Source organism: Gastrolobium bilobum, unplaced genomic scaffold, assembly GCF_033153095.1.
Source record: "Gastrolobium bilobum isolate Gb01-03AN ecotype WA unplaced genomic scaffold, APGP_CSIRO_Gbil_v1 utg6455, whole genome shotgun sequence".
In the NCBI taxonomy this organism is placed as follows: domain Eukaryota; kingdom Viridiplantae; phylum Streptophyta; class Magnoliopsida; order Fabales; family Fabaceae; genus Gastrolobium; species Gastrolobium bilobum.
In genome coordinates, this window is record NW_026898105.1 from 156219 (window position 1) to 173720 (window position 17502).

Genomic DNA, 17502 nt, shown 5'->3' on the forward strand with positions numbered 1-17502 from the left:
CTATGCTTGTATATGTTGATGCTTTCTTTCAACCACCCTATTCTGCTCAGGTGACTCTACACATGAGGTTTGATGCAATATTCCTTTTCTGTCAAAATAATCAGTCATGAAGAATTCTGGCCCATTATCACTACGAAAAGCCTTAATGGTTATGCGAAACTGATTTTCAATAAGTGAAACAAAGGATTGAATATGATGCCTCACTTCAGATTTAGCTTTCATGAGAATTCCCCAAGTAAATCGAGTATTATCATCTACTATAGTCAACAGATATCGATAACCATGAATTGAAGGCATTGAACATGGCCCCCATATATCAATATGCATTATATCAAATGCTGAACCTGATACAGTATGACTAACAAGAAAGGGTTTATCAATGTCTTTACACTTAATGAATTGAAGGCATTATATCAGATGCTTTTGCCTTGCTAAATGACAAGTGTCACAGGGTTTATCAATGTCTTTACACTTAATGAAAGGATATTGGAGCATCATGACTCTTATTACACCCTTTGAACAATGTCCTAAACGTAAATGTCATACATCATCAATACAATTTTCTACTAGATAACTAGTTTTAGAGAATTCAGCTTCTCTCTTTGTCTTCAAGTTATCCTTATTGTTGCTGGAACTATCTTCACACTTACAATTTTGTTTGAGAACATACAACCCTCTTTCTAACTTAGCAGAACCAATCATCTTCATTGATGGTGTCTGCTGAATGATGCAAATTCGATGCTGAAACAAAACACGACAGTTAACTTCATATATGAGTTTGTTAACTGAGATAAGATTTACTGTAAATCTTTCTACAAAAAGGACATTTTCCAGGCTTAAAGCATCTGATAGCAAGGCTGTACGAGAACAATGTGAGTATATAATGCTTCCATTAGGCAAAGAAATTGGAACATGATCAATTTTCTTCACATGACATAAACTTTCATAGCAGCAAGTAATGTGATCAGTTGTCCCAGTGTCTAAAATCCATGGGATTATAGAGTTACCTGCAGGTGCAGTAGGTTCAGTGTTCATGTTGTAGACCTTAGTCCTCACCATATTGCTCATGTGTGTAGTTGAATTCGGTTGTTGCATTTGCTGTTGAATCATATCCAGTATAGTTTGATACTGGCACTTAGTGAATTTGTCATTCCCTGCAACAGTAGGATTGACTAAGGATTGCATTTCTGATTCCTGATCATGATCTGCTACAGTGGCTACATTTGCCTTGTGAGTAAGATTCCTCTGTCGAAATCCAGGAGGATATCCATGTTTTTCAAAACAAGTATCAACTGTGTGGTTTGTTTTTCCACAGTAAGTACATAATCTGGATCCTCCTATTCTCCCTCTTCCAGATGAATATCCACGACCTCTTCCACGAATAGTTCCACGCCCTCTCTCAAAGGCTTGATCAGCAGAATTATAGAAAACTCTGAGAGTTTCAAATTTAGGCATATTACCTTCTAACTGCACCATCTATCTTTTTTGTTGTGTCACTAAGGAGAATACTCGATTGACATTTGGGAGTGGGTCCATTAGCATGATTTGGGACCTTACATGAGTGAATTTCTCATTAAGTCCTTTTAAGAATCTTATAGAATAATCTCTATCTCGGATTTCTCTTATCTGTGAAGAGATCGTACAACAAGGTCGAATGCACCTACATGCAGGTGTAGGTTGTAGGGCTTCTAGTTCATCCCATAAGATCTTCAACTTTGTGTAATAATCACTAACTGAATTATCACCTTGTTGTAACTTGTAGATTTCATCTTGTAAATCAGAAATTCTAAAAACATCAACCTGTGAAAAACGTTCTTTCAAATTGTTCCACACATCAACATCACAATCTAACCAGAATAGATTGTGAAATAGATTCTAAGATTGATCGATGCAACCACGAAATCACCATGGTATTACATCTCTCCCAAGCAGCAAACCTTGGATCTGAGATTTCAGGAACAGAAATCGTTCCATCGACAAAAGAAAATTTGTTTTTCGAAATCAAAGACATCTTCATGGCCGTAGCCCAGCCATGATAGTTCTTACCATTTAGTAATGTTGAAACTAACACAAGTGCAGGATTCTCACTTGGATGCAAATAGTAGGGACTTCCTGGATCAGAAATATCAAGAACAATAGCTTTAACCGAATTACTGTTCTTCATCTGAACTGGAATAGCGTCTGATTTTTTCGTTTAGGCTAGAGCTCCGATGCGCCATTTCATCACCTTCCATGAAAATGAATTAAAACGAACAAAAACTAGAAGTGTAAAAGGAACTTCTGAGAACGAAGTTATGCAGAAATTGAAACGGCGAATATCAGAGCTCCTTGTAGAGCTATGATACCATCTTAGAAAGTAAAATAAATTGAAAGTATTTCATTGAGAAAAATGAATCAAAAGTATTAAGTTACAGAAGCTTGGTTCTATTTATAGTTTTGGAACCAAGTAACTAACTAAGAATCCACGTGGATCACTAACTATGACTATAACCAACAGAAACTAAAAACTAACTGTAACAAACTAACTAACAATATTAAATATTTAATATTGATATCTATCACAATTTTTTTACAAATTACACTAAGTATGACTGGTCATACACTCTTGATTGAAGTATAACCGGTCATACTTAGTGTAGTTTGTATACAAAAAGTTTGTAAATATAACATTACCCATATATATATATATATATATATATATATATGTATATAACACTGAAATGGTGAAAATAACTGAAACCACATGTTAGCAAGCTTTACATTTTATTTTGGATAAAAACACACATAAGTTTTTCAAAAACAACTTCAATTTATTAATAGATTAATACTTTACGAGAAAAAATTGAATAGAAGAGTTTTTTTTTTTGTATCCTGAATAGAAGAGTTTTATTTTAAAAAGAGAATACTTGTATTTTTTTCAGTAATGTAGAATACTTGTATTTTGTTTTAACGAAGAGAAAGAAAAATGACTTTATTATTATTTCTACTATTATTATTAATATTTTATTTTAAAAATTAATTAAAATATATAATAATAGTATTGTATAAATAAATGATTTATTCATTAAATTGAAAATATAAATAAATCAACTTATAAATTATAAAAATAATTCTGAAATGAAATATTAAAAAATTAATGTGTAATTTAAATATGGGAAAAATGTGTATCATTTTAAAGGATATAAAGTTGTGTCATTTTAACTGAGAGAAAGAGATAGATAAAGGGAGAGAGAAAGTGAACAAAAAAAATAAAGATTTGATGTTTATCATTTTAAATGACATAAGTTATAAGTTATGTCATTTTTGGAGAGAGATAGACACACAAAATGAAAATTATGAAGGAGAAAGTGAGTGTTTTTTTAATTTAAATATTAAATAAAAAATATTATTTTGTGTCTATCTCTCTCTTAAAATGACATAACTTTATGTCATTTAAAATGATAAACACTTTTCCCAAAAAATAAAGATGTGAATTCTACCTCTTTATGAGAGTGAAATGACACAAGTTGTGTCATTTAAAAGGACAAATAATTTCCCCTTTAAATATTTATAAATTGTGCATCAATCGAAAATGTTATATTATCATATTACATACTAATTTGTTAAATAATAGGTTATAAATTATGTATCAATCTGTTAGTTACATTTTATTTTTATTATTTCATATATTGTACTTGTTTTATCATTATTATTATTTTGGAAATTCTTGAAAATAAGATCAACATCAACATCAACAACACCTTTATCCCAAATTAATTGGGGTCGGTGGTAGATGAACCCACATGAAAGATACAAAAAGGTTGAAAAAAAAGTAAAATAAAAAATAAAAAATAAATAAAAAATAAATAAATTAATTAATAAATAAATAAAAAAATACACAAATAAAATAATAAAATAAAATAAAATAAAAATATATGTATATATAAATAAATAAAAGTAAAAAAGAAAGGGACAAGAAGAAGTGGGGGAAATGAAGGGGAAAAGGACTAAAAAGGGACCATCTGGAACATAGGAATAACAGCGGGTCTAACCCTCCACCATACTTATAGCTTTTCTCCATTCCTTTCTAAGACATACTGTCCGCCAATCTATATCCCACTCCATTAAATCTTGTTTTACTACTTTCCCCCAAGTAAGCTTCGGCCTACCTCTGCCTCTTTTTGTGTTTAGCTTTTGGTAACAAACTTCTGTTCTTACAGGAGCATCCATGGGTCTTCTCATCCCGTGCCCAAACCACCTCAATCTATGTTCTCTCATCTTCTCGGCTACCGGTACTACTCCGACCTTTCGTTGAATATCTTCATTTCTTATCTTATCCATCCTTGTGTAACCACACATCCACCGTAACATCCTCATCTCTGCTACTCCTATCTTATGCTCATGTTGCCTATGTGTTGGCCAGCATTCCGCTCCATATAGCATTGCCGGTCGTACTGCCGTTTTATAGAATTTTCCTTTTAACTTCAGGGGAATTTTGCGGTCACACAAAAATGCAGATGCACTACGCCATTTCATCCACCCTGCTCTGATTCTGTGATTTACATCCTCATCAATCTCTCCACCGTTTTGTAAAATGGAGCCCAAGTATTTAAAAGCATTTTTTTTGGGTACCTCTTGACCATTTAGATGCACAGGTTCTTGGTCCTCATCTTGTACCAGAGAAAACTCACACTTCAGATACTCAGTCTTGCTTCGACTTAATGTGAATCCTCTGGATTCCAATGTGCTTCTCCACAATTCAAGTTTTCTATTAACACCCTCCTTGCTCTCATCAATAAGCACAATATCGTCTGCAAAAAGCATACACCATGGCACTTCCTCTTGAATATCTTTTGTTAGTTCATCCATAACTAAGGCAAAGAGGTAAGGACTTAGAGCCGACCCTTGGTGTACACCTACCGTGATAGGAAAATAACTTGATGATCCGTTACAAGCTTTTACACATGTAGTAGCCCCATCATACATATCATTGATTGCCTTTACATACTTTAATGGAACATTTTTCTTCTCCAGGACCCACCATAAAACTTTCCTTGGAACCCTATCGTATGCTTTCTCAAGGTCTATGAACACCATATGCAAGTCCTTCTTCTTTTCTCGGTATCTTTCCATTAGTTGTCGCATCAAGAAAATGGCTTCCATGGTACATCTTCCTGGCATAAATCCAAATTGATTTACAGAAACCTTGGTATCTCTCCTCAAGCGATGTTCAATAACCCTCTCCCACAACTTCATAGTATGACTCATTAGCTTAATGCCTCTATAGTTTGAACAATTCTGTATATCTCCCTTGTTTTTGTAGATAGGCACAATCATACTTTTCCTCCATACATCAGGCATCTTATTCGTCTGGAGAATCTTATTAAAAAGATTGGTCAACCATTTTATTGCCACATCCCCCAGGCCTCTCCACACTTCAATAGGGACACCATCAGGCCCCAAGGCTTTATTAGTCTTCATCCTCTTTAAAGCCTCCTTAACTTCATGTGTATTAATTCTGCGTACAAATCTTCTATTCATATCATCATAAAATAAGATATAAAGTAAAAATAAATTGATATTTAATTATTACTAGTGAAAACAAATGAACTGAAAATAAAAAATGTACTATTTTCAGAATGATAGAACAAGACAAATGAATGAGAATAAAAATGAATCAAATTAATTTTCCTTGTTTGAATTGTTAAAATATGATACAATGGAATGTCACTTGATCGAATCCATTTTCTTTTCTGCAATTTGGGGTAGGAGACAGAGAACAACTTTATTTAATTATCACTTTTACCATTCTGTCCATTACCCAAACAATGGTTTGATAATTTTATTTTATTTTTTGGTAAACGGTTTGATAATTCTATTCCTGCTTCCACTCCATTTCTACTAAAAATTAAGGGGAATATTAATCTTATGTTACATGAGAGTATTATCTCATGCTATAGAGAGAGTTTAAGTGGGGTCCACCATTAAAAAGTAAAAAAGAAAAAGAAAAAAGAAGGGGTGCGATTTTCGATGTGAGAGAAAATGAGATAACTACCTCATGTAAAATGAGAGTAGTATTTCCCAAAAATTAAATATCCAAACATAGTGTTTTCCTGCACAAAAAAGACATTACAAAATACCAAGACAAAAGGGAATGTACTTCGCCTTGCTTACTATAAGATAAAAAAATGTATATAAACTAGTAAATGTAATTGTTTTAAATAAATATTAATTCTCCTCAGTTAAATCGAGGTAGCTGGGATTTATTGGTATTTATAAGAGATCCGAAGTAAAAGAAGTACTAAAAATTTCCGAATCTAAAAACAATTATGTGAAGAAGTATTGCTAATATTTAGTGTTGCCATTTTATATTTGGTTTAAATATCTTGTTTAAAATGGAAAAGAAATCAAACACATATGTTTCAAAATCGACGTTGAATTTCATCAAATGTGCAAATTGTTAAATTAAATCTTCTTATGAAATAGATTCAATTCATAAAATTTCATATATTTTTACTTTATCTATTTGTTTATGAATATTTGGTATATTTAAATTTTAAGATAGAAAATCATTGTTAATAATTGAAGCGCCTTCTTGATGTTGATTGTGAACGTGGGTCACTAACACCAAAATGAATCTAAAATTAGTGTATTGTCCCGTGCAATTTGTCAATGTTCACATGCTCATTTAGTGCATGTTTGGATACTTTTTTTTTTTTTAAGTTAGAAGCTACTTATAAATAAAAACTAGGATAAATTAATTTTAAGAAAAGTTCTTACAATGAAAAGCTTTTTTTTTTATAATGAAAAAAAATTAAAAGCTAAAAGTTCATAAGAGGAGTTTTTTTTTAAGCTCGTATCAGTTTTTCTTGAATTGTGTATTTTTTAAAAAAATAAAATAAAGAGCTATAGTGATAGGAAGAGAGATTTTTCTTGAAATATGTGCATTTAAATAACTTTTAAGCTAAAGTTTTTAATTTTTTTTTTTAGATTTACTTTATAAGTAGCTTCTAGTTAAAAAAAAAAATCCAAATAGGCTCTTAATATAGACATAATGTGAGTTTGATATACACGGAGAGTTGATTTTGTTACCAAATGATGGTAGCTCAGTTAGCGCCAAAGAATTGAGCAGGTGAGGGTAAGAGTATGTGTTCAATCCTCTTCAGTATCGTCTTTGGGATGAGCTTAAAACCTTAACTCTGAGACCCACTCTGAATTAGACTAGTTACAAAACGATGGACCAATTAGAATATCTTAAAAAAAAAGCTGATTTCATTTTAATTGATTTGCTAATTTTGAATGAAAAAGCTTAATTTCCAAACTACTTTTTTTTTCTTTTAATAAAGAAACGCAATAACAAAACTATTTCCTCCGTTAAATAATTATTGGAAGTATTAGAGCGCAAAAAAATATGGTGCGGCTTAATTTGGTTCATGACTTGATTCGATTCATTTAATTTTTTTATATTCCGATTGGTTCTATTCAGGTTTGCTGGTACTACAGTTCAGTTTCTAACCCGGACCTAACCGAATTAATAAAGTGATTCCATTCAAGAACCAAATCAATTTTAGAAAAATATTTTAGTTTTTAAACTGATTTGAAGAAATTGGTTTGATTCTTGAAAATGTTTAAAACAAAGTGATTCTCTTAATAAAAGTCGGATCAGTTGTATTCATTTAATTTTTTTCACACCCTACAAATTGTAAGATTAAAACTTCTTATGAAATCGATTAAATTCATAAAAATTTAATATATTTTTACTTTATTGAATCACTCTTTTTACTTATAAATGCTTTTTCACATAAATATATGTTGAGTGAAATTATATTTATGAATATTTAATATATTTAAATTCGGGGCACATTATATTCCCTAATAGTTTATTCGGGGCATATTATAAAACAAAAACAACTCATATATATTTTCTAAATTTAATTCTAAAAAAAAATTTACAATTTTTAATTTTTTTTTATAAAACATATTATATCAAACGAATTTTTTTATTTTTTGTCTGAAAATTATAAAATTATTTTTAAAAACGGCTTTCAAACAGGGTGATTAAATTTCACTACTTTCTCGCTTTTCTTTTCCATCTTTGGTCAAAGATTCTCTATTTTTTTCTCTCTCTTTAATCAAACATTCTCCGTTCTCCCTCTTTTAACTAATTAGTCAAATGTTCTATCTCTTTCTTCTTTCTTGAATTAAATATATTTTTATTCTTCTTTGTTTTGCTCAAACATTCTCTCTCTTCAATTAAAATTTTTCTCTCTTCCGTGTCACTTTGTAACTTCCAATGTAAGCAAACATCATATGAAAACATTGTTAAGAGCTTTTACAAACACATCATATGAAAACACATCGTTATAACTTTTACAAACGCTATCATTACAAATTTTAGTTAAGAGACTACAAATTGAAATAAAATAAAATAAAATCTAGCAATAGAAGCATGAATGGAGCACCCAACTTCTCTTGGGGATGGTCAAATCGACCCAGGAGAAGACGGAGAGCTCCTTGTCCTAGAGATGTTTGTTTCAAAAAAGAGAACAGAGAGAATTTTTTACCAAAAGAGAAGGAAGAGAGAGAAACTAGTCATTGATTTAGATACTATCCAACGGTGCAAAATAATAGTAAAGATAGAAAAATTAAAACTGGAGTCATTATCGAAGCGCCATCTTCTTGACGCTGATTGTTAAAGTGGATCAGCAACACCAAAACGAATCTAAAATTGCAGTATATTGTCACTTGCAATTTGTCAATGTTCATAGGGTGACTCTTATGAGAGTTGCTTTCATTTTAGTTTATTTGCTAATTTTGAATGATTAAGCTTCTTTTCCAAAGTACAATTTTATTAAAAAGAAATGCAATAGCAAAACTATTTTCTCCGCTAAAATAAACTTAATTAACGCAAGTATTAAAGCGCAAAATTACATAATCAACATGAGTAAAAACAATTGAACAGTAAAGATGAACAATAAAATTACATTATCACAATTGTGGGGAAGATCAGATCAAAAATATTTATGTAAAAGAAAGATGTTGCATTTGTTTTGATGTTTAGACAGAAATAAACATTATTTTATTTAAAACATTAGCCTAGAGGCACTTACAATATGATCAAGATCAACAGTCTGCAATCTTAAAACCAAATTTATTTATTTGATAACCAACTGCGTGACTGGAACATACAACATATATGGTGCATTCATGATTTTAACTTCCACGCATAACAATCACTAAAATTAAGAGTTTGATAATTGAACCTACAAATTTTGTCCTCTCTAACACTCCAACTGCATTGGCTGCAATGTTTATGATCCCTACTTTTAATGTATAAATCAAACCAGCGAAAGGCACCTTTCCATTGGAAGCTACAATAATATTCAGTGGTGCGGAGAATGTGTGGTCTGAAAGTGAATTCGAAGGTTTCAAGAGGACGAAGCACTTTGACTCCAAGATCTCCACCTTTCCTTTCCATGCAGTGAAGGATTAGAAGTTCGTTATCAGGCAAATTATTAATCACTACCTCACGTACCTTGTGGGGTAGAAGACCTGCTACCTCATGTACGTTGTGGGGTAGAAGACCTGCATCACATATAGCTACTAGCACCGCAAGCAGTGATAGCATAAGAACAATTCTCACGAATGATTCTGACATGGTTTCGTTGGTTCTATTTCCTTGTGATGATGGTGGTTTACAAAGACTTGGCTATATATATATATATATATATATATATATATATATATATATATATATATATAGTTTAGGAGTTTAAATAAAAGATGTGTAGTAGACAAGATATAAAAAAACGCGTATAAATTAAAGTACCTGGGACCATAGATAGATTTACTTGCAAAATGGGAGGGACGATTATGGTAAATGTGAAAGCTAAAATAAGAAAACATTGTTTTTGGAATCATTATAAAATGGGAAATAAATGTAATTAATTTCATAATCAAATATGATTGTGAATCTATTTAATTTGATTGGTTTACATACCCAATCACTCAACTTTAATTAAATTGCAATAAATTTTTATGTTCAACTCACTAAAATTAACAAGATTTCAAAATTAAATAAATTCTTATTCTAAAATTTTGAGTGAGAGGTATTCTAGGTCTAGGAAATTAACAAAATTAAATTACTTATTATTTTACATTTTTAGACTAGATTCCATTTTATTAAAATTAAATTATTTATTATTTTATAACTCTTCAAAAAAAAAAATAACATATAAATTAAATCAATTCTCAATTTTATAATTCTAGACGTATCGCGAAAGTAATCAACTTTAATGCAGCATTTTAATTATAGCTGATGTTCATTCTTGGATTATAAGGAGTTGGAATGGATGCATGCACGGTTGCTTATTGGCATATATATGGAGACAATGCATCAATATTCGATCAAGTTGTTTATTTTTAAGTATTATTGATTGTATCTTCTTGGTTAAGTTTGTGTTGTATTATTTTTTTATTTTTGCACATAGTTTGTGTTGTTGTATTCTTACCTTAGATAAAACGACTTCTTCTCTCGTAAGCTTCATTCGTCAAAAGAAAATATTCCAATATTGCTATATTCCTTAAGCACGACTAAACCCTAAACCCTACAAATTGTAAGATTAAAACTTCTTATGAAATCGATTAAATTCATAAAAAGTTAATATATTTTTACTTTAATGAATCACTCTTTTTACTTATAAATGATTTTTCACATAAATAAATATTGACTGAAATTATATTTATGAATATTTGATATATTTAAATTCGGGGCACATTATATTCCCTAATAGTTTATTCTTCTTGCCTCTACTATCACATTTGTATTATTGGGTCATATATATTCAAATCAATGGTTCCAAAACATAATTTGATTGGGTCTATTTGATTATATTCTTGATTTTTTTGTTTTTAAAACTTTTTTGTGTGGAATAGTTATAGAAATTGGTATTTTTTATTTTGAAAATTAAAAGTCAAAATATAAAACAAAAACAACTCATACATGTTTTCTAAATTTAATTAAAAAAAAAAAACAGTTACAATTTTTAAATTTTGTTTATAAAACATATTATATAAAACAAATTTTTTTATTTTTTTCTGAAAATTAAAAAAATATTTTTTAAAACGGCTTTCAAACAGGGTAATTAAATTTGACCACTTTCTCTCTCTTCTTTTCCATCTTTGGTCAAAGATTCTCTATCTTTTTCTCTCTCTTTAATCAAACGTTATCCGTTCTCTCTCTTTTTCCTAATTAGTCAAATGTTCTATCTCTTTCTTCTTTCTTGAATTAAATATTTTTTTATTCTTCTTTGGTTTGCTCAAACATTCTCTCTCTTCAGTTAAAAATTTTCTCTCTTCCTTGTCACTTTGTGACTTTTCCAATGTAAGCAAACACATCATATGAAAACATTGTTAAGAGCTTTTACAAACACATCATATGAAAACACATCATTATAACTTTACAAACGCTATCATTACAAATTTTAGTTAAGAGACTACAAATTGAAAAAAATAAGATAAAAACTTGCAATAGAAGCATGAATGGAGCACCCAACTTCTCTTGGGGATGGTTAAATCGACCCAGGAGAAGACGGAGAGCTCCTTGTCCTAAAGATGTTTGTTTCAAAGAAGAGAACAGAGAGAGTTTTTGACCAAAGAGATAAGTAAGAGAGAGAAACTAGTGGAATCCATTACATAAGGAGTCATTGATGTAGATACTATCCAACGGTTCAAAATAATAGTAAAGATAGAAAAATTAAGACTGGAGTCATTATCGAAGCGTCCTCTTCTTGATGCTGATTGTGAAAGTGGATCAGCAACACCAAAACGATTGCAGTATATTGTCACTTGCAATTTGTCAATGTTGATAGGGTGACTCTTATGAGAGTTGCTTTCATTTTAGTTTATTTGCAAATTTTGAATGATTAAGCTTCTTTTCCAAATTAAGTACTGTTTTGTTAAAAAGAAACCCAATAGCAAAACTATCCTCTCCGCTAAAATAAACTTAATTAATGGAAGTATTAAAGCGCAAAATTACATAATCAACATGAGTAAAAACAATTGAACAGTAAAGATGAACAATAAATTACATTATCACAATTGTGGGGAAGATCAGATCAAAAATATTTATGTAAAAGAAAGATGTTGCATTTGTTTTGATGTTTAGACAGAAATAAACATTTTATTTAAATCATTAGCCTAGAGGCACTTACAATATGATCAAAGATCAACAGTATTGCAATATCAAAACCAAATTTATTTATTTGATAATAAACTGCATGACTGGAACATACATGACATATGGTGCATTCATTTTAACTTCCAGTCATAACAATCACTATAATTATGAGTTTTATAGTTGAACCTACAAATTTTGTCCTCTCTAACACTCCAACTGCATTGGCTGCAATGTTTGTGATCCCTACTTTTAATGTATAAATCAAACCAGCGAAAGGCACCTTTCCATTGGAAGCTACAATAATATTTTGTGGTGCGGAAAATGTGTGGCCTGAAAGTGAATTCGAAGGTTTCAAGAGGACGAAGCACTTTGACTCCAAGATCTCCACCTTTCCTTTTCCTGCAGTGAAGGATTAGAAGTTTGTTATCAGACAAATCATTAATCACTACCTCATGTACCTTGTGGGGTAGAAGACCCGCATCACATATAGCTACTAGCACCGCAAGCAGTGATAGCAAAAGAACAATTCTCACGAATGATTCTGACATGGTTTCGTTAATTGGTTCTATTTCCTTGTGATGATGTTGGTTTAGAAAGACTTGGCCAACCTATATATATATACATAGTTTATAGGAGTTTAAATAAAAGATGTGTATATTTTCAAAAAATAAAAATAAAAGATGTGTAGTAGACAAGATATAGGAAAACGCGTATAAACTACCTGGGACCATAGATAGATTTACTTACAAAATGGGAGGGACGATTATGGTAAATGTGAAACGCGTATAAGAAAACATTGTTTTTGGAATCATTATAAAATGGGAAATAAATGTAATTAATTTCATAATCAAATATGCTTGTGAACTATTTAATTTGATTGGTTTACATACCCAATCACCCAACTTTAATTAAATTCCAATAAATTTTTATATTCACATACTAAAATTAACAAGATTTCAAAATTAAATAAATTCTTATTCTAGAATTTTGAGTGAGAGGTATTCTAGGTCTAGGAAAATAACAAAATTAAATTACTTATTATTTTACATTTTTAAACTAGATTCCATTTTATTAAAATTAAATTATTTATTATTTTATAACTCTTCAAAAAAAATAACATATAAATTAAATCAGTTCTCAATTTTATAATTCTAGACGTAGCGCGGAAGTAATCAACTTTAATGCAGCATTTCAATTATAGCTGATGTTCATTCTTGGATTATAAGGAGTTGGAATGGATGCATGCACGGTTGCTTATTAGCATATATATGGAGACAATGCATCAATATTCGATCAAGTAGTTTATTTTTTAGTATTATTAATTGTATCTTCTTGGTTAAGTTTGTGATGTATTCTTTTTTTCTTTTTCTTTTTTTGCACGTAGTTTGTGTTGTATTCGATCTTACCTTAGATAAAACGAATTCTTCTCTCGTAAGCTTCATTCGTCAAAAGAAAATATTCCAATATTGCTATATTCCTTAAGCACTACTAATGATAAATGGAATGTCTGTATTAAATTATTTTCAACTCGATGGACTTTTAAGACAAAGCAAATATATTGAGCATTGCATATTTTTGCCATGAAAGAAAAAGACTATAATTAAAATGAAGTTGGTAGAATTACTTGGTGGTTGGGATAGGTGAAAAGTGTTGCATTATTTCTCTTTAATTAGATACAACTTCCAATGCATAGAAGAGTTGTATTGAAATTCTCCATATTAAATGAAGAAGAATCTAGAACATTGAAGATATTCCTCCTAGCCATCTATAAATAGAGGAAGAGATGAGATCAACAAAGTGAGATGAAGAAATTCTCCATGAGAAAAAGAATTTGAATACCTCTAGAGAGAAGTTTGGTGAGACCTCTTTAGAGAAGTTTGATATTACCATCATATTTGGTGAAACTTGATTGTACCTCTAGTGAAAAACTAGGGAAGTTTGACTGTTGTAACCCATTATTCTTATAGTGGAAGTTTGATTCTGGACTATTGTTTCGTTAATTTTTACTTCTTCACATTGGATAAGGTTTTCCGACGTTAAACAAATTGACTGTGTTCTTCCCCATCTCTTTCCTTTTGCATTTTACTGTTTCACTTCCGCAATTGATTTGAAGGTCCGACTTGACCCAACAAAAAGTGAGATAGAAGGTCATTATAATTTATGATAACGACTATTTGTCTATTATCTTATATAACAAAATTGTATGATAAACTATTTTTATTTGGTTTACAATATGCCCTTTTGTGGCATATGTCATATATAGTCTTCTGACAATTTGTTTGAAATTATTTAAAAACTATATTTAATTAGATTTGATTTGATTTAAATCTGTTATGAAATAGAAGAACTGAAAATCATTTCAATTTTTATTTAAGGGAAAAAATTTACTCAAGAATCATATCATTCGTATTTTAAAACATTTCATAAAATTAAAAATCTATTTAATAAAAGATAGGCCTTTTAATTATAAAAGTACAAATCATGAAAAAAAATGGGAATTAATATACGTGGAAGATAAATTGTTGAAGTGGTATATCATTTTTCCCATGTCATCCGCAAGGGCAAACTCTTCTATCTTATATTGTGATTTACCAACAAAAAAGAAGAAGCAATTTTTAAATATATTTTTCTTAATTTAAGTGTAAATTTATTAAGACCAATGACAGAGCCAGGCGTTTTGTAGGGGAATGGGCCGGGGAGGGGTTTCCAACATCTAAATTCCTATGTTCTTTTGACTTACACCTCAAGTCTCTTGTCCCCTTTTGATTGAAAACGTTTTTGATATTTGGGAGAAAAATGGCACCGTAGCCCCTCTCTAACATCATCAATTAATAAGATATTTTTTATATTTTTAAACTATTTAATATGGTGGCTACCTTTCCAATAGGCAAACCTGCCTGGATGAATTTTTCTAGCAAATATTTTGCAGCATCAGGCATTCTTTTGTGTGATCTCATATACAAAACACTTTTTGGAGAAAGCAACTCATGATTATGGTTGTCTATGAAATATGTGATTCTCCACATATTTGTTTTTTTATTTATAGAAGCCTTGAGACAAGCTTGGCATCCTATACATGATGATGATGTTCTCCTTGATTTAGTCTGATCCTTCTTTTTCTCATTTTCTTCTTTTTTCTGTTGTGGATGACCCTCTCTGATACATGTTAGCTTTACGTAGTCCTCCTTGGATGTTCGTCCCCGGATTCCAAAACCTTTTATCCTACCAAATGCTGTATATAATTCTACTACATCCTTTCATTCAGGAAATTTCATTCCAACCTCAATGGAAACATTAGTACTCTTTGTCGGGGACAACGGAATGACATTCGACATATCATTAAGCAAATCATTTGATATGTCATCTTCCATTTCATCAGGCATGTCATTTCCCACTCCATCATATTCCATTTCATTTGACAGGCAGTCATCACTAAAGTCAATACAATTGAATGGATCATCTTCCATATTGACCTTCATTGAAATAACATGTAAATATTAAAGAATAAAAATTATGGTATTATAAAAACAAAAATACAGCAATGGATTCTATATACAACATATATTAACATATACATTGAATATTATATAATATTACATTATTAATTGTAAAAAAATTTCATAATAAACATGTATAAAGGAATTCGAGGGAAGATGATCAAATTAACAGAAATAATAGTCACGGGTTACAAAAAAAATGAATTCACAAGACCCTCCCACCAGTATTATGAAGAGCAAGCAATGAACGGAATAACTTTTGGCCAAGTGTTTAGCATCCAATTCAACTCGAACTTTTGGCCAATTGTTCCTGAATAACTTTTGGCCAATTCACAGAAATAATAGTCATAACTTAAACTTTTTTTTCTCAACCTGAATTAGCATCCAATTTAACTCGAACTTACTCAGGAACAAACAGATGCAGGATCGAAAGTTTGAGGGTACCATATAAATCAAAACAATATCATCAAATAAACAATTAAGAAAGAAAGAGCAACGATGCAATGCAATCCTCATAATTTTATTTTGTTAATTTTTCTTTTGTTTTTAATGGAGAATCGAAGAATCGGAATTAAAGTATCTACAAAGACATACAAATAAACAATTAAGAAAGAAAGAGCGAGAATGAGAAGGGGAAATCTGTTGAATAAATCGATGCGCAGCGAGTTACGATATCGAATGTGAAGAAAGGATGAGAGAGGGTATGGAAACCTAGAGAGAGAAAGACAAAGAAGGAATGTACGGGAGAAAAAATTAGGATTATATGAGATAATTATGGACCGTTGGATTTAATTCTGATCCGACGGTGACAATATTAGTGGTAACTGGTAAGGGTGGTAAACTTACCTGGTGATAAGTATAACCCTCCCCTAATTTTATATAATTTTAATTTTAATTTTTGGGTTTCAAGAAAGAATATCTATTCAATTCAGATTTTTGGGTTTCAAGAGAAACCCTAGCAAAGCGATTTGTGAAACCTTTCAAAAACGAAGAAAGAATATTACAAAAGTAATCTGAGAGTGTTATTGAAGTTAAAAGACAATATGCAGTATATGTATATTAAAAAATGTACATGTAACACATACAGGATAAAACACCGCGTTTTACTAATACCTATAAAAAGGCAGAAGTATCCCCACAGGCGGGTGTTTGTACACATATAGAAAATGAGTAATTGATTTAATTTCAGACGGTGTTGGTACACAGCTGAATGAATTATTCAGGCTGGTTTTGATTTTCGTTTTCAACTAACAAGGTCACACCTCTTGCAGACGTGACTGGTGCTTGGCTTATGTCTTTTCCATGCGTGATTAGTGTGACGTTTTTTTAGGCATGTTCTTAAGCGGTATGACGTTTACATTGGACGTGACTACTCATGTTCAATCTGAGTATGATATCCTGCAATACACTCGTAAATAATTTGAAAACAACAATAAATTTGTAGTTTTTTATTTAATTTACAATAAATTTATTTTTCTGCCAAAAAATTCTATAAGAAAAACGCACAAAAAAAAAAAACATTTTTCTTAATTCCAAGGATCGCTCTTATTTTTTTATGGTCTCTCAAAACGCAAATTTTGTTTGATAAGCAACAAGTATTCTCAAAGGGAGACAATTTTGTTCGGGGCGGGTCCGATATTAAGGCTTTAAATCCCTTTAAAAGATGATACTCGAAAGAATCGAACACATGCTCTCACACTCACCTACTCAACTATCATACGCCAACTTAGGTACACCTTTTCTGAATGTTAGGAAAGATATTGCTTCTCATTAAAGATAGAATATAAAAATAATGAGGCAGATAATTAATATTATTCCCATTTTTTTTAAATAATTTTGAATGCATCA

General features: G+C 30.5%; 1 protein-coding gene across 1 annotated transcript; it reads right to left on the bottom strand.

Moving 5' to 3' along the window:
- On the bottom strand, window positions 1-9637 carry LOC133312919 (uncharacterized). The gene is made up of 5 exons (XM_061514200.1): window positions 9337-9637; window positions 1907-2112; window positions 1553-1800; window positions 558-1432; window positions 1-344 (listed from the first exon to the last, which is right to left on the bottom strand). The coding sequence occupies exons 1-5, from the start codon at window positions 9635-9637 to the stop codon at window positions 1-3; spliced, it is 1974 nt and encodes a 657-aa protein (XP_061370184.1).
- Between the last annotated feature and the right edge of the window lie 7865 nt (window positions 9638-17502).